The sequence below is a fragment of the Haemorhous mexicanus genome, chromosome 6 (genome assembly GCF_027477595.1).
Source record: "Haemorhous mexicanus isolate bHaeMex1 chromosome 6, bHaeMex1.pri, whole genome shotgun sequence".
Classification (NCBI taxonomy): Eukaryota; Metazoa; Chordata; class Aves; order Passeriformes; family Fringillidae; genus Haemorhous; species Haemorhous mexicanus.
In genome coordinates, this window is record NC_082346.1 from 27282053 (window position 1) to 27309248 (window position 27196).

The window sequence follows — 27196 nt, forward strand, 5'->3', positions numbered from 1 at the left end:
CAAACAAACTTCCTTCCACCTCACACTGATGAGTATTTGAAGGATCTACTCACTCTTACCAACTTGTGTCAGGTAGGGGAGCAGCTCAGGCAACAGCCAGAAGACAAACCTTTCCAAGGCAAATGCAATTCATCATGCATTTGTCAAGAGCATGCAAGAGGAGTACAGTGGGACACAGAAGTGCACAAGATGACAGGGACTGGGAAAAGCAACAATTACTCTACAAATGGGCAAACTCTGGCATAACTTCATAGCACTGAGCCTCCTCATGAGACCAAGAAACATCAACTGAAGCACCACAGCATTGATGACTTTTGCTCTTGGCTTGAACAAGCAGTAAGCACAATGAGAAAACTTCTCATGCCACTCACCATTATAAAGTCCTGCTGACACAGGCCAGAGTAGGTAGAGCTGCTCTCAAGCAGCTCCGTTTTCGATTTTCTGATTAAACTCAAAGGTGGTTGTGCCAATTGTTCCTTTGCCCTGAAGCACATCTCCTGAACATAGAGAAGGGTCTCACTGTAGTTGAGCACTGTTGGGAAAGCTCATGAAGAGTCTGGGGTTGTGGCATGATCAGCATGCTGATGTCCTCAAGCTCTGTACTGCCACTTCCAAAAGGACTGAAATTCAGGAACTGAGCTGTCTTGCCTGGTAGGACATGGAACTTGAAGGACTAACTAGTGGCACTAGATGACCTAGATGAAGGTGCTAGAAGGGTAGATGTAGCATACTGTTGATCAAAGGCTGACTGCTTTACATAATGTAGGCAAGCGTTTTGGGGAAGAGTCTTGAACAAAGGCAACGTTTATCTTACAAAACAAAGTTTCATACACAAGGTTAGTCCCCCAAAAAGAATTAGCTCTGTCCTTCTGACATGTAAAACAAAGATTTCACTTCTTGTATCCAACAACTCCAACACAACACATACAGTGAAACAAATTAAAGGTACAACTCAAGTGAGCTGCTACATGTCAATGGCCCCCAACTTTACGACAGCATTTCTGATAAGCAAAATATTGATTTCCTCCTGTCAACACAGATGGGCAAAAAGCCCTTCCACAGATATTCCCTATTATTTCTGTAAAGACTATCTTTGCTCTCCTTATACTGAGAGGGTCATAGCCTCCCTGTGGAGATGCCTTTATGTTCTGTGTAAAATTGAAACAGGGAACCTAATGGGTCTTGTTAGAGATTAAACTGGCATACTGATACCTAGTTGAAATTGAACTTAACACCTCAGGTTGCTCACGTCAATTTTCTGAAACATGGTGAAAAAAGGTAATTGTCAATTAATGAACCGTTGACTTGGGGTTGGTAGAAATCAATAACATGAAACAGTATGAAACTATACAATCTTAATCAGTATTCTGTGACGAAAAGGCTTGTAGACAGACACAGAGTAATTGGCTGTTCCTTTGTGGCCCATCCTCTAAGCTATACAATTGTCCAATTAAAATATAACATCAGCAGCAACACGGTTGTTTGTTTTGTGGTTTGGGGTTTTTTTTATATGCACTAGGTTATATTTGTTAAATCAAAAGTTGCAGACACTGAAAGAGCATGAACAGAAGGGTAAAACATGAATCAAATCCAAGGGATCAAATTCAGGTCAGATACCACAGTTATGAACCTTAGCCTCCCAATTCACTATCCTTCTAATTATACGTAGAGGCTTGACGATAGAATTCACATCTCTTGGGTTCCACCAGAAACATAACATTGCTCAAGTAGAAATTTCTGTTATAAAATTCTCTCAGGACAACTTCACATCTTTCACAGAAGAAACAAGATCTGTTGCAGGTTAAACTCATTTCCACCAAACAGTAAGCATCCACATAGTCGTACAAAACTAAGAAAAAATACCAAGAGTTCTTGAAGAGGATTAGAAAGGTTAGACGTTCACTACAGAAAGTATGCTCAGGAAAACTTCTCCAGCCCTTTTCCCATCCTCATGATTTATGGTAAAATGAAAGGATTGTATCAAAATAGTCCCACTATGCTGCAGAGCAACAGAAATTCTGGAATGGAAGTTAAAAACCTGCTGCAAGCAGTGTGCCCAGAGGTGTCAGAATAAAGGTCAACATTTCCTTAACTAGACCTACCTACTGAGTTCATTATTGACTAAAGTGTTCTCAGACTAGTTTTGCCTACTTGAAAATTTTATAATATGAGGTAAGAAAAAAAATTTATTACATACTTGCACTGTATCCTGGCCACTAATACTAGAGCAAATTATAGGGGTGTTGGTTGGGTTTTAAACGATAAAGCATGACACTGCTATCTCTAGGACTGAGCAGGATGCACATGATAGAAATAATTAATGTTGGAAAAGACCTCCATGTTCATCAAGTCCAGCCTTTGACTGAACACTACCATGTCAACCAAACCATAGCACTAAATGCCACATTTTTTGTACACTTCCAGGGATGGTGACTCCAGCACCTCTCCAGCCCATTCCAATACTTAATCCCTTTACAGTGAAGAAAATTTTCCTGATGTTCAACCTGAACCTCTCCTGGCACAGCTTGAAGCTATTTTCTCTTCTCCTATCACTAGCTGCCTGGGAGAAAAGACTGACTCTCCCATATAATATGATCTTTTAGATCATAATCCATTCAAATATGCAGCTTGAGGGGAAACAATGAGTCATTTAAAACAACAAAGAAGTAATTTATTTCTTTGACAAGTTAGAAATTAAGCTAGATGGTTCCTTTTTGGCATATGTCATTTGAGACTGTCAGGCACAGCATCATAAGGAGGTAGTCATTCAGACCCAAAGAGGTAGCTTGGTACTTGAAGAATGAATGGCATAACTGAAAATTAAGCTGTCTGTCCCGTGACACAAGAGACCCCAGAAACTGCAGCTGTAATCCAGTCCAACATATTCCAGTAATTCTGACTGATCAGCTGCAAGAAGGAATCCTTCACTTCATGAAGACCGCTCTTCTGCAATCCTTTGTGCTTTATAGGTGTTATACAATAGAATGTATTTCAGATTTCCTTAAATATGGTGGGTAGGTTGGAAACTAATAGCACATGGACAAGCAGTCCTTACAAGCCCATGTTTTTAGCCAATCTTACACAAGTAACCCATGAAACATTTAGGCTACGGATCACGGCAGATTAAGCACATTCATTTTAAGAGAAGGAAAAAAAATCAGAAAAATTATTTTTAGTTATCTTTGGGAGTTGGATCCCGCATGTAAATTCGGACAGTGCCATGCCAGTGCTAAGGGGTTTCCTGGTAGAAACCCACAAACAGGATTTTCTTTTCTCTTTTAGTGAGAAACAACACCAGGTTATCACTTTCAGGCATCTAGATGTTATTATCTCTGATGCAGCCCTTGCAAGAAAATACAGTATGGCTAGCAGAAAAAGGCAAACCAAAGAAAAAATGTTGTACTTAGTAATGATTAAAATTCCAAAGGTTATTTCAAAAGCTTATTTAAGCCCTCTGAGAAGGAAAAGCATGGAAGAAGTGTCAGCATTCCATTAACAATGCACTTATTATCCACCATCAGCTGGAAATACTAGAGAACTTGGCATCTTGTTAACACCAGAATCACTCATTTGATTAGGCATAGATTCTCACCCTCCAAAATGAAATGAATCCTAAGCCTTGAGAACATCGCAGCACATTGGACACTGTCACACAGGCCATTATGGTTTTATTGCACAAGCTAAGCAGCAGCATGGCTACATTTTACAGAGAGACTGGAAAGCTGTATTTGAAGAGCAGCATGAAATTGTTTAATTAAGGACTTTTTTAAAGAATTATTGAACTTATTAAATTTAATGTCAGGCTTGAAATTAAATACCCAAACATATTAAACATTAAAAAAAACCCCAAGAGTGCTACCTTACTGTCTCACAGTATGTCTCAGCTTTATCATGAGATCCATATAGACACAAATAAGGAAAAGGTGAAGAGTTTGGGGAGAGCAAGCAACACAAACTGTATCCAGGGTTCTGGTCTGGGGGCTAAAGCTGGTGGAAAAAATTCAGAATACCTCAGTTGTTCTAGTACCAACACTTTATGGAGAAAAGGGGAAATGCAAAGTAGAACTGGTATTATAGAGAAACTCTATTAAAAAGGTAACAGCTCTTTGGGAAAAGACATTTCTGTAAGGTTATTCCTTTTTTCCCTTTAGAGCCATTATTTTTGGGGTCTACGCAATTAAAACAGCTTCACTGCTATTGGAACATTTACCAGCTCTGTAACTTCCTTATTAGTTAAAAAGTGTACAAATCCTACAACCTGGCTGAATGCTTACAGGGCTTGCTAAAGGTCAGCAAACAGCCATGAAAGCAAAGAGGCAGTGGCAGATTATCTTTTCAAAGTGAAAGAAGGAAAGAATCACTAAAGATAAAAGGGGAAAAAAAGTCAGATGTCCAGTAGCAGCAAAGAGTGTGAAGAAATTAAATCATCCCATCCTGGCAAGCATCCTCATTCTTCTGCAAATACCAAGGCTTTTATCATGCAGCTGTCAAATACCAAGGCACTGTTTATCATGTAATAGGCAAGTGCTAAATTCAGCGGTAGAATTTTCATATTCTGCAAAGGCTTATTTAGACAGATAAAAGGAGGCTCCCTTATAATTATAGATGAATTACAAAAAAAAGAAAAAAATCCCACATGTCCTCCATTAATTTCAGTATGAAGTCCAGTATACTAGATGGCATTTCTATATTCATTTCCTAGTATGTAAAAGTTTTCTATTTTTAATAATAGTACAGCAGACATTGATAAGGAGCAGTCAGCCTCAGAAGATGCAGCTGAGACTTAGAGGGTCCTGTGAAATTAACATGCTACAAGCTTTGATTTGCTGAGATAAAGAGAATAAGATCAGTCTTTTTCAGACACTACTAGTTACATTCAATGCATGTGTCATTAGAGAAAAATCCCTAGAAATGAGGAAGGTAACACAAAGATTTTGTTTCAAGCTGACTACTTGACCTGTTTGCCCCTACTGCCCTCTTAAGTTAGTTCACTGAAGTGTCCTCTGCAACCAACCAGACCAGAGTAACCCCGGAAAAAGATTAAAGGGAAAAAATATCAACCTATTATTAATTTTAATTTCTTAAATCACTATAAACATGCCTCTACTTCAAGAAACTTCCAGAAAACACAGGCAAACTTCCTCAGATACCACAGGTTTTGTGCAACAGTTTTATACCTGCCTTACATTTCATTCAGAAGTTTTAAAGACTTCTGAATGAAGAAGCTGAGATCCCAAGCAAGTCCCAAATCAGCCAGGAACAGAACTCCAAACATATCAGAGAAACAATGACTTGCTGCCCAGCTGCGCAAACGTTCTTAAAACCCCTCAAGTCCTGCAGGTTTCTGCCACACAGTATTCTCTCTGAATGAATGACATGCTGGCTGAGCTCCTGAATATATTTTATTGCCTCTCCAAAGACACTTAGCAGGTATTGATTGACAGGTTATTATCCTGCCATCTCATTTCTTTTATTTCCCACTCTTGCCCCAATGCTACCTGCAAGAAAAAGTAGTGAAAAATTATCTGTCTCCAGTATTTTGAAACAAAAGATATAACTGCCCCTTCTAAAGGACTGACCACTACTACTTTCAATGACATCCACATGACAAGACAGTCATACAGAGCAAACTCAGGATATGGAGATCACGGTCATTAAAGAATCTACATATAGAAGGACCGTATTTGCAAGCAAAGATTCATAAAATTATGTTACAGGAGAAAGAGCATAAATTGGATTGGGGGTGTGTGTGAAATTTTCTCCACTGCTTTTTTTTTTTTTTCTTCTTTGAATTCTTTTAAGTAAAGCCATAGATAGTCCTTTTCCTTGTGACCTGAGAAGATCTCAGATAGCAGAGGAAATTCATGACTCAACTTTCATACAATTCAGTAGCCTTTCCCCCATCCTACCATTACACATATACTAGGCACACATTAAGAGTGCAAGACTGAAAAGGAAAATATTTCTTAAGCCAACTCTGTGGCTGATGGCATTCTGGTCCTGTCAATGTGGCAAATGGAGTCTACCACAGTGTACTCTTCTGTATTGAGAGAGAAATTACTCCTGCCCATCAGTCACAGAGTAGATGAGGTACAAAATCCATTCCCATGATGAATAAATCAGAGTTAAAAAAGGTCAGGATGTCTTCAGTGTCTGCTGGGGACAAATCTCATTTAAGATTATTACGTTCTTGTCAAGACCTTCACCAGAGTCAGTTTACTTACCTCCTTCTTCCCTTCCTATGCTTCCTCCCTCCTTGTCCTAAAGTCACTCAGCTGTGCAAGTATTTATTGCTTTAGTGTTCAACATCACATTGTTTTCTCTAGCAATGTAGGATATCTTGCCCTGCATGTAACAATGAAGACAGCTTTAAGCTCAAATAGTGCCCATTCCAAACTCAGCACTCAAAAAATGGAAAAATACATGGAGTGAGGCTTGCACCCCTCAAACCCACCCTTTAAAGGCTGTGAAACTCCAGTTGCCCAACAGAGATGGATGTCAGAATCTGAGGGCTGGACATCTGAAAGGAAAATTCTGACAAGTTTTAGCAACAAGAACTACATCAGAAGTTAAAAGGTGCTGTGCAATTCAAAGACTACCCTTTCCCTATTTATCAGTTGTAGTGGCCCAAAAATATCCTAGGTACTCCAAGAAAGGTTGAAGATTTGCTTTGCTGTCAACTCATTACTCACAGTTCCATTTTCCAGTGTAGCAGAGAGAAGCAATGTAGCTCAAGTCATCATCTGAGAACAAGAGCTTGTTCAGGACAAAGTGAGGGCAGGGGATGGTTGGCTTCTCTGAGCTAAAAGCTTTCTCATGATCTCAAATCAAACCTATGACTACTAATGGGCTCCAACTAGGTCCTTCTGAGAGGCTGTCAGAATATTTTTTCCAAGCTGTCCTTGCAAAACCCTCCTTATCTCCATCTGAAGCTCTCAATTTTTTTGTGCTGCAAGAAGAAGTCAGGTGAAAAAACACTCTGCTTTAGTACTCTGAAAATAGTTTTTAGCCAGAAGCTACTATAAATTCACAGGACATTTAAAAGAACTGCTGGTATGTCATGACTCCAACTATTTGGAAACACTCTTATTTGCTCCACACTTTAAGTGTCTTTACAGATTTCTGGTCTTGGCTGTAATTCATGACAGCAGCAGGAAAATGAGTGTGTGTGTGTGTGTGTGTGTGTGTATGTGTGTGTGTGTGTCCCCAGCAGCTCTCTTGCTGCTGCTGTTTCCCCTCTAATCTAGTCAGTCCTTGATCTGCAAGCATAAAATTTGTTCCTCTGGGGGAAAAAAATCATTACACACAAAAGGCTTAAAATCTCAACTTGGGAATTAGCAGGTACGTTTAAAGGTATTTTTTCCCCTGGTATTTGCCTCAAATGAAAAGAAAGCAGATACTGATATTGCAGAAGAACAAAATAGCTTTATACAAGGTCTGCTTAGCCCTTCACCAAAATACTTTCTAACAGAGTCAATAATCAATTAAGGAACTACTCTACTTCAGGAACAATTCTACATACAACCTGGAACAAAAGCTTTCAGCTGACAAGAACAGCCCTGCTACAGCCACAGGAGCCGTGTGCTGAAGCAACCACAGCCCCGCGCCCTGCCAGGTGTAGGAGCGCTCCCCTCCCGCACCTCTGGCAGCACGGTCCCTTCCAGGAGGCGCTAACAAGGGCCCTCCCAGGCCACCCAACGCCACGGAATCGTAGGTCAGCAGTTCCACTCAAGAGGATTTGTGAGTTTTTACAAGCATCTGTGCACAGGTCAGAGGGCACATTTTGCTTTAAGTGGAATTGAAAGTGCCCATTGAATCAGCAGAAGGTTTCTCGTTTACACTGGGAAAGCTCATTTCAGGTCTGAAAATAAAGCCAAAGGTTAGCAAGACTTCAACAACCACTGTGCATGCCATGGCTTTCACTCCTTTGATGCTTAGTACCATAAACCCAGCTCCCTGTCTGGGTAACACTACCTCTAAAAACAGCCTGCTCCTGACCGAGAAAGGAGGAATTGTTTCCACAGCAAGGACCCTAACAAGGAGATGAGGTTAAAAATCTTGTAATAAAGAAGGCAATGACAAGGGAATATAAGCTTTGTTACTCTCCACGTCTTATTTGTGAAATTAATTAGTTAATTATGAAATAAGCCCAGACCCATTCTTGCTGTCCCGGAATTTAAGCTGAGGAAAACCGCAAGTGCAATCGCGCGCTGGGATAAAAGCGGCAGCGCCGCGGCTGCCGCCGGGCCCGGGGCGGGCGGGCGGCCCTCGGCAGCCCCCTGCTGGGCGGCGGCCGCAGGGCAGCCCCGCTCCGCGCCGAGCGACACCGCGCCGCCCGCAGGCGCCCACAGCCCCCAGACACAGCGGCCGTCACCGAGGGCGGGCTGCTTGAGCAACGCGGCTCTAAGCTGCCATTTGCCGTTCCCACATTTCGTCGGGAGTGTTTTAACTGCTCGAGACAGCTGAATAAAATGTTTTGGAACAAATATCGGCAATACAGCAGTGAGCTGGGAAGGTGCCGACGCAAGCTCAGGTGAGCAGCGGGTGAGGCCTGTCCCCGTGGAGCCGTGCAGGGCAGGCTGCGCCAGCCCCCACCCTGCTGCACGCTTGGCAGCCGGCTCCTCAATTTAGTTTTAAGTGTTTGTTTTTAATCGCACATGTCGGCATGCCGGGTGGTTAACTTACAATGTGTCACACAAAACAAGAACAAGCCTCCCAGTTAATCAAATACCAACAAAACGTCTCATGTCATATTAATGCTACTTGGATCAGACCCAGGAGGAGTAAAAGCCAAGATCCCTCTGCTTTCCTCACTGTCTTAATCACTGTGCTATACACTGAAGTTGCTAGAAACAGAACATCAAGAGCTGAACTCTTGTATATTATCACAGAAGAGGTTTTAAGAGATGCCTGTGGCTGCATCTCTTCCTCGCTAGAACAAGGAAAAAGCCAGGCGAGCTCTGCAGCGCACACAGAACCCCAAGCCTGTCCTTGCATTCCATACAAGCTCACAGGCACACAACAGGTACTACTCGGTTGGACAAGCTATCCTTCAGTCTCTGGATCGTGGGAATGATGTGAAGGTTCACTCACTCCAGTTACGCCCACTCCAGACAGAGGCATTATGTCTCCATAGGCACTCAGCAGCTTTTGTGCTGGCACCCAGGCACACCTGGCCATACACTGGGGTGAAACTGGTAACCTGCACCCAGAGCTGAATGCAGAATACCTCCTTCAGAAGCTGTGTGAGCACGTGTTAAGATTAAGCCAGTGACCAAACTGTTTTTTAATTAGAGCTGGGTTCAGGTAGTCACAATCTTTTAAATATCTCCTGATATCACAGAAAACAGATTTCTCGCTATAATGTAAAGTAGATTCTTAGACAAAAATCAAACTTAGTAAAAATGATTTTTTATCCTTTTTCAATGTAAAAGTTCAAGATCCATAGACTGGAAGAATTTACCCACTTCCCTGATCAATTGAGCCTAACATTTAGAGAGAAAAAAAAACTCTCAAGATGCTAGGAATAAAATACTGCAACAACAGTAACAGTAACATTCTCGAGCTATAAAAACACTAAACCAAACTTGGAGTCTCAATTTGCATTTCCCAAAGTAAGCCCTAACTTTAACATATTGTAGAAGCAATTAAATCTTGGAGGTTTGTTCTTTGGCTTTTGTAGGGGGGAGTGGGAGGCACCGGTCTTTTACAAAATTACACTTTCCAGTACTAGATACACACAGACAACTGGCTCAGCCAAAGAGAATGAGTTCACATAGAATTATCCCACTTCTGTATCCAAGAGATACAGGGGAAACCTCTCCCCTTTTTAGGAGAAAACAAACAAATAAAAAAACCCAACCTACCCAAAAAGGCCAGAACACATCACTACCACACACAAATCTCCAGAGAATTTGGGAGGATGGGGAAAGAGGAAGGAAACAAACAGTTTTGGCTTAGAACTTCTGCACAGGACAGAACCTTTATTATTTTGATTATACCTTTACAGTAAAATTTGAGTTTTGGAAAGGTAAAAACAGAGGTCAACAACATTGCTCGTTCCTTAGAATCCTAAATGGATGAACTAGTATTCATTAGGTAAATGCCTAACTGTAAAAATGAGGTCTCATTTGCTAATAAATAAAGTAAGTTATAGTTCAATACTATAAATCAGTTCTTTCAACTGTAACAATATTCCAATACACTCATTTAACAATCCCATATGCTAAGGCCCTCTCACAATTCACAGAAATATTATGGCCAAATTTTTAGCATTATTTGCAAAACAGATGCAATATTTTATATAAAGAATACTTACTTCCTTTTGGATGCCAACTAGAAAAATACATTCATTTTTCATAATACGAGATCCAAAATTATAAAGCCACCTAAACTTTTTAGAGCAGGTATGTCCTCCTGAGTATTACATACTTCGGGCAAAACTTAAAACCAGTAGTATGTTACTGGTAGAGAGAGAGAGCATAATAGGAGACAAAATGCAGCCTTAGATAAATTCTCTAACCACATAAGAATCAGATAGATAGAAAGAGGACAGATTCCCCATAATATGCCAAAGAAATGCATCACAATAGTTTAATAATCCAAAACATTAATAAGGAACATGCATTGGTCTTCAGTGTGTTCAGAAAATAAAGAAGAGAGAGAATTACACATGCCCATACTAGCGCAAGACCATTTTCTGTAAAAATTGCTCTAGAATTCCACCCAGTTTCAAATTAGATTATTTTCTCCTAGAATATTATCCTAGAGGGTGAGCAAACTGACACAAAACCCCTCACTTTACAGCTCATTCAGAATTTCATAAACAGCCTTGAAAAAAACACTATTCCTCGGAATCAGATTGGTTTTTGTGATCCAAACTGGTAAGTCCAGAAGAGGCCAGATTGATGCAATTTTGCAATCATACTGGTAATCAAAGTAGTGGTTCAAATTGTTCACAAACAGCTGAAATCAAGGCAGGCAGCCAGGCTGAGACTACAGATGTTTATGAAATGTTAACTGGGCATTTCACTCGGTTCTGAGGCAGAATTAACAGCCTCATGTACCGACCTTATGATTTAATTGCCTGCTATAATACTCTGATAGTTTAGCAGTTCAAGATATCATCATTGTTAACACACTGATATATTGATTCAATTTCACTCCTGACCTGGATTTACTGCATTACTCATTCTTATTTAGTACTTCAGACTGTAGCTATATGTAAAAGCGAGACTTACTTGACTCTTCTTTTAGTCCATTAGGAACAAGCAGGAACTGCTTCCTTTTTCAGCTTTCAAACAGGATGATAACTACAAGCCTGAAAGATTGATTGTGCTGCTTTTGGCTGGGGTAGAGTTAATTTTCTTCACAGCAGCTGGCATGGGGCTATGTTCTGGATTTGTGCTGAAAACAGTGATGATAATATAGAGATGTTTTTATTATTGCTAAGCAAGACTTACACAGAAAAGCCAAAGTATCTTCTGGTTTTCATACTGCCACAGTGGTGAGGGAACTGGGGGCGCATGGGAGGTTGAGAGGACAAAGCCAGGACAGGTGACCCCAGCGGACCAAAGGGATATTCCAGACCATATGGCATCATGCTCAGCATATAAAATGCAGGGAAGAAGAACAAAGTGGGGGATTTTTGGAGCGATTATATTTGTCTTCCCAGGGCCTTGCTCTCCTGGGGATGGGTGAGCATCTGTCTGCTCATGGGAAACAGTAAATTAATTCCATTTTTTGCTTTGCTAGCATGCACAGCTTTTGTTTCCCCTATTAAACTGTCTTTATCTCAACACAGGAGTTTTCTAACTTTTATCCTTCTGATTCCTTCTGCAAGCCCACTCGTGAGTGAGTGAGTGAGCGAGCAGCTGTGTGGGCCTTGGCTGCTGACTCAGGTTAAGCCATAACATTTATTTAAGAACAATTGTCTGCATCTTTTCGTTAATGTATTTGCCCCCTTAAATAAAAAATACATAGTAAAAGAACATATATTCTTTTACACCCTTTCATATCTCTCTAACCAGCATAAAAACAGTGACAAATGTCTGCCACTTCAGCCAGGTACTAAGATACACAGTACAAACCGCTATTGCTAGAAAAAAAACACATTCACTAGCAATTGACCAAGATGTATCTTCTGACAGAGGCTTCCCACTGACCTTTCACACTGAAGTATCTTTTCATTTGGATCTCACACTTTTCTTACAGCTACTGTCTCCAGGCAAATGGTAAAACTACTGTTGCCCCATCCTATGGGCAAAGACCCTCAGGGAAAACCAGATGGCTACTCACACATTGCACAATATCATTGTATTACAAGATCCAATGATAAGAGGTTTCCCACACTTAAGTTATGAGAACCTTTCTTCTGCAATCCACCAGGCACTTGGAGGCTATTTATGCTGCCCTTAACAGCATATGCTGTGCACACATACAACATTTAGTGACAGAATGATTTGCAGGGCATGGAGTAGGCTAGAAAAAAGGGATGCTGAGCTGTCAAAGAAACCTCTCATTAAATCATATGAAAATAGTGGAGAGGGAAGGATAGGACATAGGGAGAAGTGGAATAAAACCAATTTAAATAGCTTTCATGCTATTTGTAGAAGACAATGTAACATAGCTGCTTAATGGAAGATGCCTGTTGTCAGCAAAAAGCATACACCAAGAGGAATACAGATGGGTGGGGTCTGAGAGAGGGAGAAAGGGGTACACACAGTCACTGTTTATTAATCACATTTCAGATTGTCAATTTCCCCCAGAGAACTAAATTAAATAAAGCATGAATAAGCCAATATAGCCAATGGAGAATATAAAGAAGAGCCCCAGCTTCACTAAAACAATGATGATAAATTTAATAGAAACACATTAGAACTTTTGAAGGATATGAAAGTGTTTTATAATCTAACAGAAATACGAAGCCAGACTTTGTGCACAAGACTGAGCTGACACTACAGGTCATTGCTTTTGCAGAAACAAGAACTGGTTTGGCCAACAGAAGAGCACTGCTGAAAGGAATTGTGCCTCAGAGACAGATGATACTGAAACGTTGCTCTTCAGCCTCAGGGCATTTACAGAAGTAGCTCAGGAAATGCTTTTACAGATGAGAGGACATGCCAGGTACATAAAGTCCCAGTTCCAAAGAACAGACAGCCTCACTGCTAATTTCTTTTCCTGCTTTTTAAGAAATCTGCCTTTCTGTTTAAGGTTATCTGACAAGTCCAATCACCTTTTTGAGGACTCAAAAAGATGAAAAAAAAAAATAAAGAGAGAAATGGACAAGTTATGTATCAGGCAAAGTGTTTTATTATTTACACATTACGATCACAATTTCTGATTCAATTTTCAAGTATCTGCCACCTATAAAAGCCCAAAACCTTACAGTTTGCTTTTTCACCATCCTCATTTATAAAGAAGAATAGTAATTTCTGTTTCATACACAAATAATACTGTGGTTCAAGGAAGGCCAAACTACTTGACTAGAGCCCCAGTTAAGCCACAGAGTTAAGAATCATAGAATATCCTGGGTTGGAAGGGACGCAAAGATCATCAAAGTACAGCTCCTGGCCCTGCATAGGACAAGCTCAAGAATCACACCATGTGCCTGAGAGCACTGTTCAGACACCTCTTGAACTCTGTCAGGCTTGGTGCTGGGACGAGTTCTCTGGGGAGCCTGTTCCAGTGCCCAGCCATGCTCTGGGGGAAGCACCTTTTCCATACCCAATGCAAACTTCCCCTGATTCAGTGTCTGCCCCTCCTTCTCCACTCACAATGAAGCTGCAGCCTGCGATGACATCTCCCCTCAGTCTTCTCCAAGCTGAAGGAACCAAGTGACCTCAGCCTCCCCTCATACGGCTTCCCTCCAGGCCCTTCATCATTCTCATGGCCCTTCTTTGGATGCTCTCTAATAGTTAAATGTCTTTCTTACATTGTGGTGCCCAAAACTGCACACAGAACTTGGGTTGTGCCAGAACAGAATGGGACAATCCCCTCCCTTGCCCGGTTCGTGATGCTGTCCCTGATGCACCCCAGGGCATTGTTGGCCCTTCTGGCTGCCAGGCCACACTCCTGGGATAGATTATAGCTGTCCCTTTCCCAGTCTTTTGCTTCTGTTACATGACCACAGAACTGCAGAGGTCAATCCAGGCTGACTGGCAATTAGAAAAAAAAAGCAGATCATTTAAAGAGGTCCTCTGTGGAAGGATTTGACTGTGGGGCGTTATGAGGCAGCACACTGAAGAGTGGTTTGACTCAGGAAAGTAGAGGAGGGCTAGTAGATACCACAGCTTTGCATCTGCCAGCTTCACAGAACTTCAAGATACTGGTCTGGTAGACTACGTACACACATACTTCCCTAAGTATGTAATACACAACACTAAGGCACACAGACAACTTTTTAAAGTTACTTTACACCACAAAAAGCAACCTAATTTAGCAGAAAGCTTGGTACTGAAAGGAAATTGAACTGCTATTAACTGCCTCGTTTTCCAAGGTCATTTCTTTGAGGTTCTTTGGATATGGGCAGCTGGGAGACAGACATACTAAATATAACTTGCAATAAGAAAATACAAAACAGTACAGATAAAGTTTGTATAATTTAAATCTTGGTATAGCAATTGCTGCAGCAGACATTTGGCCCAACAATAACTGGAAAAGTGCCACCCATTCATCAAAACTAGATCTGTTTATAGGCATATACCTTTTTGAAATTAAACACCTGTATCATAGACTTCAGCTGAAGGTCTCATCACAGATTAAATACCTGAAAAGGCATGTTCCTCTGGCATCTGCTGGTTTCAATAAACTGTCATATTCTTATAAGTGAATACACCAACATGAAGTTAACAGTTTAATTAACTTCAGGCATTTCAAATGGATGGTAGTACCTCAACCAAAACACAATTGTACTTGATTTTAGTTCAATCCATACAAATCTAGGTCAAATGTTGATAGCGAAACTCAATCCTGAATGAGCAATCCACAAAACTCCCAGATTCTTTGGATTGGAGATTCTCAAACTGTGGATAAGGAGTCCTAAAGCTTCCTGCAGAAGCATGCAATATAGAATTATCCTGCAGAAGATATAAAACAGCAAAGACTACATGCATCCATGGAGGCAGATTATAAGGCTCACACAAGATACTATGTTCTAAACTCCTGCAAATCATCTGATTTACAGTAACTATCTCTGTGTATTCTTTACCCACAGCAAGTGTAAAACAATTTGAATTAAGAACACCACAGTTATTTGGAAAGGAAATTTCCCAAGATCTGTTATATACTGTGGAGCTGCTAAGACCCATTGCTTTTAATAAAACTTTACTCCACAAGGCCCAATCTGTCTGCAACAAGGAAGGAACATCTCTGCTGGGTCTGAAAACTACAGAAGAGGTAGCAGACGGCTCAGACACAAGACTCAGGCTTATTGCCAAACTGATCATAGCAGGTTGGCTGATAAAATCTTCATTCTTAGTACTTAAAGGCCACGGAAGAAAGCACTGGTTTGTAATCTCCCAAGAGGGACTATCACTGTTAACCAGAGGCAAGGTTTTGCAACTAGACCATACTACCTTGAAATGAGTTTTAGTATATGCAGTACTACTTAGTAATGCATGGCCAAAACAAACTACAGCCATGCCCCAGTATCAACAAAGTAGACACTCCTGAAATGTGTCATTTTTAGCAGTTTGACAGAGTAAAACTACTTTTCCCACCAAAATTAGTGTAATAAATGGGATATACATGCAGCAAAGAAGGTACTGACGTTTCCTAATGGAGAACGTCAAAAAAGATTTAATCACCAGATTTCATTGCTATCCCTTTTCTTGATTAATTCAATGGAAAAGGACAGAAAAGTGAAGTGATCATATCAATTAACACTGCACTGTATTAAATGATCAGCAACAGAACTCTGAAGTGGAGAATAAAGAAGCAACAGATACAGCAAGGTGTTGCTGTACTTGAGTAACTAAATCTAGTTCTCCCACTGCAATCACACTTCCATTTAACATTCAAGATCACACACAATCTACATGAAAGTAGCTCAGACGCGTGGCAGCACAGATAAGCCACAGTGAATTTCTTGCAAAGAAGGAAGCAGTTCATACCATTTAGAGCAGTGCACTCCTCTGCAGAGCCCACTGCCCTTCACCAGCTGCTGATGGCAAACCTGCCCTACACAGCGTGCTCTGGGAAGTGCTAAGCACAGCAGCACTCCAGATGCTAACTGCTACTGCTCCCCTGTGCCTGCCTTTCAAATGAGGGGATAAAAAAAGTATGTCACAAGGATCATAGAGATACTAAAGATGAAGGTAGAATAAAAAAAACCCCGTGAATTTGGCAGATGGATCACGATGTCAAGAGGTAAAGTATAGTTAGGGCATAAACAGCCTTCTTGCGGCAGAGTGTGGGAGCTTCCCTCGTGACACCACCACAAGGCAGCTCAGGGGAGAGGAGCGAATAGCTTTGAACACTTTCTCCTGGCGGCGGGGACGTGCGAGCGCAGCCCGGAGCGCGGGCTCGGGCCGGCCGCGGCATGGCCGGGCCTGCAGCGCCCCCGCGCGGCCGCCGCTCCTCACGGCGGGCACCGCGCAGCAGCGCCGCCCTGGGAACGCAACCGCGCCACCGAGCAAAAAGCTCCTTGTGGGATCTAATACCGTGCACGGGATCCGGCAGGAGCTGTACTTCTAACTCATTTACTCTGTTGACTTTGTTAAATACAAAAAAAGTTAAATTTAACAGCAGACAAAACAATCAGATTCAGGTGATACACAGATACCAGCTTCCGTCTTGGCATTTCTCTTGCCTCAAATACTGCCAGGCTGCCACACCACACTTGGGACTAACATCTGCTATTCCACATCAGTTGGTGGACTGGTATGGAAGGATGGACATGATGGACATGTAAAATTGTCCCATTATTTGTAGAAGGCCATTGTGCAGCACTGTTCAGAAATATGACAATCCATGAAGGGAAAAGTTTTATTTTATTGCAATGCATACATAGAACAGTGCTTCCAATTCCCCTCCTTTCAGAAAGGCAGTAGATATGCTGTGCAAGATGGGAAATAAAGTTACTATGATGCAATCTGGGGAAAAAATGGATTGTGCTAGACAGAGAGACTCTGGAGAACCTTCCATCCCTTATGCACTCATTACTAGAAGGCAAGCAGACATGTCTCCAATTCATAGATCCCAGGAAACAAGACTGCAGTAGTCACAACAACATTGTTTCAAGTATTGCAAAGCATCTGATTTAACTTAGGAAAGTGCTGTCAGAAGAAACAAGAAATCTGAAGAGCAGCAAAGATAAGATAGTACTCTGAATGGTATTTAAGTCAAAGAACTTCAGAGTTCTTTTTTTTTCATGAGGTATTTGCAATGATTCCTGCAACTACATGTTCTTTATAGTAATTCTGGTAAGTCTATGTTGGTCAACAGCAGCTTCTAAAGAACACTTCTGTTACTGAACTCCACCAATATCCAAAGTCAGCTATAAATTCAGCATAATCCTGATTGCTCTCCTTCAGGACAAATTTTCCACTTCTTCTGTCAAGCAGACTCTAGTTTTAGATGTGCTCTCAACATCCCTTCTATTTTGCTACTCTTGAGGTCATTGTAAATTCAAAATGTACATACTGAGCTCAGACTTTATCTACTGTATCACTGCTTCATCAAATCAGCTCAACTGCTACAGTTCTTTTTCCTCACACCAGCATGTGGGTATATCCAGACCACATACTTCTCCCAGACCAACCAATAAGTCACAGAAGTAGAATATTAACACCAACATATTTCATTGTCATTCAAACCAGCAGGGCTGCAGGCAGAAGAACTTCCTTTCATTTTAAAAAGTAAGTTTGCAAAAATACTGAGCCACATTGAAAAAAGCTCTTTTGATTATACAAGTAAAAGCCACAGTCCAAAATCTAAGTCTATTCCTGATAAACTGTTGAGACAAGATGGGTTTTACATTCCAGTATATAGTCTCCAGGCTCATGTAATCATCAGCTTCAGCTAGTGACTAGAATTCTTACTTCAATGAACTGTCATTACATGCTGACTTGGCATTGCTTACAAAGAAAGGAGGGAAAGGGAATATTAATATTATAACCTCCATGTATCTATAGAATAATCACAACATCCTCCACACTTATTTCCTTCTGGCTTTATAAGAGTTGCAAAAGAAACCTACCTTTCACTTACCTCTATATACCGTAACTGCCAACACAAAGTATATGAAACGGCAGAACAGGAAATAACAGCTTAATAAGAAAACTTTAACAGAATGCTCAACAAGAAGGGATGGGTGCAGCAACTTCCTAAAACCATCCACTTGGATCATATTAACTTTAAGAATGGCTGTCAGTATAAATGCTGTATCAGCACCTTTTCTCTTAAAGGAAAAATGTAAAACACATTTATGTTTCCCAGAGACCTGTCATGGTATTTTAACAGTAAGTTGCTAATAAGGATCTCAGCACTCTCTGGGCTGTTTAAGCCATCCACAGTGATTATGAGTGATTGTGTTTTAGAAGCCAATGAACTGAAGACAAAGCTCAGGGTGTATTATCACTTGCAGCAATGTTAGCAGCTTCTATTCAAAAGAAAGTAACACTTATTTTGCTGCATATATTCAATGTCTGTGACTTTTGCACAGTGGGGGGAAAAAATCTGTTCCCTGTATAAATCCAGGGCATGTCATTGCAAACAAGGTTTTTAATTAAAATTGGCATCTTTGAGCCTCCTGCTGACGGACAGCATCTCATTGCCTCCTCCTCAGATGGCTAAACTGGCTTCCAAGAGAGACAGTGCAAAGAAACAAAATCACTAGAATACCTAACTTTGACAAGTCTCTGCTGGGGACAATTTCAATAGCAGTAAGTTACAGAGAGGGATAAAGAGAGAAAAGAGGACTGCTTAGGATGCCTCCCCTAATGAAGACTCAAAACATCACAAACAAGACAGTAGAGGAAGCATTTTATTCCTAAGCCTGAACACAGGATGATCAAGCAGGACAATTTTAATCAGAAGCCATATTGTTAAAGAGAATGCAGAACTGTGTCTGCACCTCAGTGGGTAAAGCCTTCCTTTGAATGCAAAAGAAGGCTTAGGGGCTGGCTAGACCTCTGGCTGGGAGATTGGCTAAACTGTCAGCTCTGACAAAGCTTTATCCCCCTCAGAAAACAGGCAGATACAGGCTCAAGTCAGACAGATAAATCAGACTTCTTGGCCAGAACATTTTCTTCAATTGATTGCAAAGAGTTTATACTGAGTGCCAGCACTGTACCTTCGGGAGGCTCTTCCCGCAGATGAGGAGGCAATTCTTCACTTGTAGTCTCAGTTTCATCATCCACCATCTGTGTTTCTAAGCTAGGGCCCTGCAGAACAGAATAGCAAGAGGAGGTAAATTGCAGAAAGTTCAGACAGGAACCACAAAAATGGTTACAGGACTAGAGAATATGCCAGCCAGTAAGGACACAAGAAGCTCACTTTAGCTGATGAGAAAGAAATAGCTGGGAGATTTGTTTGCAGTCAAACTACAGAAAGGAGAAACTTAAAAAAAAATAAAAAGAAAGAAAAGACTTTTCAAGACAGCACACAAAGGATCTTAATTTCTTAATTGACTGAAAACCAGTAAAGCACAATTTCTAAATTACTGTTTCCAAAACACATAACGCAATAATACATTAAAATTTCCATTTATCAAGGATAGCAGCAGACCCACCACCAACTGGAATTTCTGGGGAAAAAACTTCTCTTTGTTTTATCAAGACTAGATTCTAAAATGCCACTTGTTTCAAAGGAAAACAAAGCAAACTGGCTTACAATCTTCTAACCTATGCAGGTCCATTGACTGTAAAGTTTTCCCCTACAAGCTCAATACATCCATTTATGCCTCCAAGTGTAATATGCCAGACTAACCATTCCTGAAAAACTACTGGGCTACTCTCCCAAGTTTTGCATTTCCATGTTCCAGCCTTCTTGATCCTGTAAAGAGCCTGCAATGTTACTGCTGGAAGGACATGAGCAGAGCTAAAAGATTTGCAGCTGAACTCACTTTACACACACAATATTTTCATGACATGTGGAGCTATAAAAGTGTAGTTGCTTTTTCAGTTTCAAACTATCAGAGGAAAAAAACCCATCATCTTCTTCCACCCAACTAACCTTTTTTTTTTTAAGTTCCAGAAGAGTAAACACTAGGCATAGCTAGAGGGCTCCCTTAAAAAAAAAAAAAAAACAACTAATTTTCTTTGCAATGTTAGTACAGTGAAGAGTAAAATGACAAACTTAGCAGTCATTAGGAAATGAAGCTTTTGTGCACTTTGAAAACATGACTGGGTTTGTAGTCTGAACTATCTAAAATGTGTACTAACATACACAGCTGGAATGTTACAGAAGTACAGCTGGTACATCAACAGCTTGCAAAATGTTATTATTGTAAGTGAGGAAGAAAAGGGGCTCATGGCCCTAAAGTTGCAGTATTTCATTTCATTTTTTCCAAACCCTGTGACTGAGAGGTTACCCTCAACAGCATTGGCTACTTTCTCTCTTTCCTCAATTTGCACATTATGAAAAGTAACACACCTGTCAAATTCCATCCTTTGCACAAGTAGTTCACATTTTCATCCATTCCCCTTTTTTTTTTTTTCAACCAAATGGACATGAAAACAAAAAGTACCACCATACTTTTCAGATGTTTTACAGCAGGGAAAAAAGAGACCACCCAGGTGAAGTGTGCAGGTCTACTGTGATGGTGCCAGGGTCAGAATCTAGATTTCTGCCATCCATGACTATGCAAGTTTTACCTAGGCTATTTACCTATTTCTCCTTGCTTAAAACACACAGTACCAACATTGCCCAGTTTTGGTCAGTGAAGAGTTCAAACATTAAGTCATGCCTTGTAGTAGCCATCACAGAAAGGGAATAAAGTGTTTACCACATGGTACACATGGGAAAGTAGTTAAATTGCCTTAGTCCAATTAAAAAAAATAATCCCAGGAGCCAGTAATCAAGACCTAACCATCTCCTCACATCAGCTAAATGATGTGGTCCAGATTTTAAGAATATGTAAATAATTTGGGTAAGAGCAACAAGTTGAATATAAAGTATGTATTTGAGTAAGTTTCTACACCAACTGGCAATATGTGAACTGACACTTCCTTCCCACCCATCAGTGCCACAGAGAGAAAAGAAAAAGGGAAGATGAAGCTACAACAGTATACCAGATCAGAAGATTCATTTTTCATATAAAACGTGTGGACATGTAAGATATGAGGCACCAATATGTGCCTTGGAAATGTTCTGAACCACAACTATGGAACTCCTAAACTAGAAGGGGTCTTGAATGTGAATCCTGTGCCTGTACTTTCTGGTTTACAGGAATAAAATTGCTTTAATTTCTTAAAACAAGTAAGAGCCATCTGCACATACCAGCTATATGCTGCTCAAGGAGACAATCCAACCTCCAGGGACTGAGGAAAAGCCAGTAAGAAAAGCTTTGTCTTCCCTTCTTCAGGATAGTCAGTATTCTCAATTTCTTAAGAGACAAACCTGGTCAGTAGCTTCTCCCAATGACAGCCCATTATAAGTGGTGCTCCTTTGGGTTACAGTTGTTGTCATATACATAAATACAAGGAGGATGCAAAATGCTACCCAAAGTGAGTGGTGGCATTATGGTTTTTTCTTCCTCACGTATGAACTACTACTGCTTGGTGTTTACTAGCAATACAATGCTCCAGTATGGTGGATATCACTGACTACACTTACTCCAAAACAAAGATTTATCTTAGCTGAAGGTCAACCTTCTACCAAGCTAGCATTAACAAATCCAGCTGCGAGAAAAACAGAGCCCATTACAGACCATCATGAAGTCCATGGCTGAGATGCTGTTTGCCATCACCAATTTCCCTCCAACTGAAAACTTTTAACACTTGCTACTGGAATACCACAGAAGAAAAATGCTCAATCCAAGACTACTGCTCCTACAGTACTTGCTGAATATCTAAAAGAAATGACCAGAATTTTTGAGGATTTTTTTTTCACTACTCAAAACCACTTAATCATAACACAGCATATTTTAACTGCACTTGGCATACACTTCTTGTATGATTTTGAGAATTCTTCCCAAACAAAAAAACTATTTACTTTTTTTTTCCTCAATTTAATGTTAAAAAGGAAAACAGTCTAAACTGAAGCATGGACATGTCAGGTAATCCCCAATTTTAATTTTTTCAATTATTGCTTTGCAAGAAACTTTGCAATCTTGAGATTTCCTAGTTCCTAAAATAAAGTTCAAAATGTTTTCTACAGAATAACTCTCAGCTCACTGATATCACAATATATATATTCACCTATGATACTGAGAGCTTCTGAAAGTAGTCTTGTAAACATCAGTTTATCAGACTTCAGCATGCCTGTCTAATCGCTGAGGCCAGTGAATAAGTGTGCATGGTACTGAGATTCACTCATGAAAATGTGAAACAGTTAACAGTACATGAATCTCTAGGTTCTCATATACATATCCAGAAGTAATATTTAAGGCTCAAACACTGACAGGTGTCATTAACAAGATTACAAAGTCTTTTTACAATAGCTTTTTTTTTCTTGTGTTAGCATGTCCATTGCTTTTTTAGTTACATCTGCTGAGTTCAATTCACTTGATCTGCTGCAAGCTTGGTAATGAACATTTACCATATCTACAGTTCTAGCAGCACAGGCATTTATAGCAATCAAAAAAAAAAAAAAAAAATCCAGGAAATTATCTTCTGAGAAGGTTTGTAACTATGCTAAGGTTGAGTCCAACAACTTTGTCTCAACCCTTCTTTTAACAGTATCATTTCAAGAATGAGGTATCAGTTGCGTCTTCTTTTTTCATTTTTAAGGATCCATGACAGACAAGTAGGGCAATGGGATGCACACAACTATGTAAGTTACTGGCTTGCAGGTTCAATAATAATCCTCTGGCGCTGCAGTGGTGGCAGAAAGAATGTACACAGGTTGCTTCTGCTTTGACACTCCCTCAGGAGCATCTGGGATCCAGAAAGGTGTATCAACAGTTCAGAAACATCAGCAGATATTACTGTACAATATTCTTTTGATTATTTAGGTTTGTATAGCCTCTTAAATTGGGAATGAGTTTCCATTCCTCACTAGAACCACTGGAGAAGCACAAACTTAAATAGGTATTATTACAGAAAGTTAGGTTATGGCACAGAGCCTAAGAATATATAACAAAGAAAAACCTCTTAGCTCTTCAAAGACAGTCCCTGCCCTCAACAAGCAAGCACTTCATACAATCCCTTGATGAGTACTTGACTAGGAGCACCATTAAGGCTTAGTGGCAATTTTTGTCATATTTTAACACCATCTCCAAGCTGAACAAATAAACTCAAGCAGAGGCAACACCTGCCCTTCCAAAATGAAGTTAAAGATGTGAGATTTCAAGGTAGCTCACTCTGTTCCTGCCAACAGTTTCAATGAAGTCTTAAGGAAGCTGAAAAGCTTTGTATGACCTCAGCAAATGATAAAGATCAAGAGCAAAATCCTATAGGAGTTCTCACAGAAACTGAGAAACATACAATCAACTGTTCTGATCACACTGCATGACTACTGACCTTACAATGCAGTTTAGCCCAAATGCTGTGGACTGCAGTGCCCTGGCAAACTAGTGTTTGTGGATTTATAACGTGTTTCCTAGAAGGCTGTGTATTTATGGATGGAGAGGGCTGCCAGTACTGAACTAAACAAGTGTGACAAATTGCAGACAAGCATTTCAGAGTATACCTCATGCTCTTCCACAGGATACAATATTTTGAGAATAATCCTGACCAGAAGTTCAGCTATACACTCAGATTTTCAGTATATTTAAAGGCTGTACATTTTACAAGTGGTGTAGTAAATGCATGCATGACAGAAAGCAAGTTCCAATGCAGTCAGGGTCAGCATTTTCCACAAGGTACAGAGTTATGTTTATGACACTGAAACCAAGAGCTCCATTTATCACCACATTTGTACTAACAAGTGATACCAGCATGCTCAATCACAAAAAAAGCCATACTACCTCAATCTCAGGAGAGTAATAAGTACTCAAAATACCCACACAGTACAGGAGCAATCCCAACACCAAGTGATCAGTGTCAGCTCATTTTGCTCATAAGTCAATTCCAACATGAGACTGTCACTGCAAATGACCCAATATGGCTCAGCTTTCTAAAGAGTCATCTCAAAGCAACCAAAAAATCCTACCTGCACCACCACCACTTTTAGGCCTTTTAGACTCTATTTTTATACTTAGCATAATATTAATTATGGTATATAAATCTTAAACTGAAGTCTGTCAATTGACTGTTCACTGAGTCAGGAATTCATTTTGTTAATGAGCAGCAAAATACAAAACTCCAAAACAAAGTCCAAGGAGGGCAACTATGAGGGAGGGCAATCAAATTTTAAAATGTTTATATACATCTTGTGAAAAATTATTAATGAAATTGAACATGTTTGGGACAAATAACTTCAAATTTCCTTCAAAGAACCGTGTATCTTACAAATCTGCTCCTTCTCGCCATTCCTACTCTACTCACAAAAGACAAAAAAAAATTTTTTAATCCCCAACCATAAGCAGAACCAGAAGGAAATTGGAAATACGCCATGTAAATACTCTTCTCCCTTATACTCAAACTTATAAGTAATCTTTTTCCCCTTTCAGAACAGAAGCTGGAGGAATCTAAAGCTCATAGTCATGGATTCAGCAAAGTTTACTCTCTCAGTTCTGAGACTACACTTTAGAAATAATTCTAAGATCTGCTGCTTTAACTACTACTTTCCCTATGCATTTTCAAGTGAAAATGGTATTTATATCCTCATGTAAACCTTCATATTCCCATTCTTGCTTCTAAACACTTTATTCCAGTTTCTCCTTTCTGAAATTATTCTTCATTCATTTACATTCTGGACTTGAGCCTAGAATCTTACTTCTTCCATGGTAAGAAACTGCCTCATTCCTCCTAAAGCCTCTCCTTAAGAGCCCAGAAGGTCAGACTTGCTTCTTTCTATGCAAATCCTCAACTGCCAGCATAAATCACATGTCCTCTGTCCTGCCTAACAGTGACTTTCAGACCTGGCATTCTATGTAGGCACAAGTCCAATAAAGCAATTAAGCAGAGGAAAATTTGTGTCAGCCCAGGCTTCATACCTCCACATCTGTGATTTCCCTTGTAAGCTGCCCAGCACAAGGCCAATGCCTTTTTTATACAGTATCAAATATATGTCAAGTGAAATCATAGAGGCACCCCTAAAGAATGACAAGACTCAGTGTTTCTTTTTGTGTGGAGAAACAAGTGAGGTAATCCCCAAACACAGGACAGTTTGTTAAGTGCTTTGGGATGCTAAAGTACCCCAGTGAAAGCATTGGCTATTTAGGTATCAGGTTTAAAGAATACTTATTTCAAATCCACAAGACTAAAACCCACAGTTTCCAGCACATCAGCATATTTTGCCCCTTCCTAACACCACAAAATCAAAACCCCAGCTCTTCTCATCCCAACTTCACTTTCTCCAAACACGTGAGAGATGATACATGCTGAATGTTCTCAGATGCCAAAGGGCTTGTCAGATCCAGTAACAATGAAACTGACCTTCATCAGGCTTTCCTAAAATGACATCACTAATGACACTGTTAATGTGGGATCTCTCCTCTATCTCTCACTGTTATAAAGTTTCTCAGAACTTATCTTGGATATTTCATGTTTAAACAAATTAAATTGTTCCATCTTCCATATCTGAAAATGGCTTGTGGCTCGCAATGCCATTTCTGCTTTTTACAAAATTACATAAGGTCTCTATTCCTACAGAAAAAAAAAGGCGGGCTGTTGTTTAAAGTAAAATAAAAATTAAACAACCAGCCACTGTGTAGGTAGTTTAACACGATGACAACCTTTTCCAGGGAGCTGAGGACCTACAAGTACTTCAGCTGAAGCACATAACCACCCAACCATCTCCTTATTCTCTGCTGCTCAGACACTGGGAACAAGTTAACAACGATCACTGTACTTTTGTTAGGCAGTTTGCAGCTGCAGCTTTTACTTCAGCAATGAATTTTCAGCACATTAAGGAATTAAGACTTTAATTTAGAGTTTTCTAAATGCAATAGGAACATTCCATTGAATCTGCCATCATTATTGATTGCACATCCACATTTTTGGGATTTCCAATGTCAGTTGGATTTTTCCTGTAGAGGGAATAAAATTGATCTGCAACTTTTTTTTTTTTTTTTGTTTCTTTCCTCTATGTTTAAGAAAGCCTCTTGATTGATGCTTTGCTTTTAATTTTGCAAAACGAAGTTCACTTATAGTGAGAGCTTCTGTGCCAGGTTTCAGCCCAAGGGGAATTTGAGCTGCAGTTATAAATCCCCTGGAACACTAAAGGAAGGTACAGAAATAGAAGTGCTGAGGATGACAGTAGTGTAAAATTGTAGGACTTTGTTCAAAGTACACGGTAACAAAGAATAGAAAAATTGCTTAGATTACTTGCTCTTTCCTGAGTTTGGACAAACAGATTAGGGAGGCTACAATTTTAACACTTAATTTTGTCTTGACAACAGGACTGGTGGAGAGAAGCAATGACAACATGATTTAATGTTGCAAATGCCAAGTTAAGATTGAGTTCTATTCTCAGCAGAACAGTCAAATCCTATTTTTACAGCAATAAAACAACTTTGTACTGTCAGTAATCCAAATTAGGGTTTATTTGGCATAAATAAATTTTCAAGAGTACTAATGACACCACCGTCATTGCTCCATTCAGCAAGCCAGTAAACTGATGGTTTACACTTTCCATGTTCATGTTTTGTATGGGATGGATAGCACCATTTATACAACAAACAGCCAATACAGTCTGCTCAGTGGCAGACCAGACAGTTCTGGATTTTGAATTAATTATTGTATTGAATTTTGTCTTGATCGACCATTTATTTTCCATCTAGATTTTATCTACTACATCACTGTTAGCACAGAAAAAATGTAAGAGTGGTTTTCAAAATCTAAACCAAGCAAATCACATTTCATTTGATCATGTACTGACCTGGCCCAAAGAGAATAACTAACATACTATACTATATTATAACATATTGTAACTATACTATAACACACTATAAATGTACTTTTCCAGCTTGGTCCTTGACAGACGGATT

The 27196-nt window shown here is 40.0% G+C and overlaps 1 protein-coding gene across 2 annotated transcripts in view; it reads right to left on the reverse strand.

Annotated features, from left to right (window-relative positions):
* Positions 1–27196, reverse strand: part of LOC132328957 (transmembrane protein 263-like) — a 200603-nt gene that overhangs the window by 167481 nt on the left and 5926 nt on the right. For both annotated transcript variants that reach the window (XM_059849453.1, XM_059849452.1), the window contains exon 2: positions 19295–19385. In XM_059849453.1, coding sequence (XP_059705436.1) covers positions 19295–19364 — 70 coding nt within the window. In that variant the 5' untranslated portion in view covers positions 19365–19385. The remainder of the gene's footprint in view (positions 1–19294; positions 19386–27196) is intronic.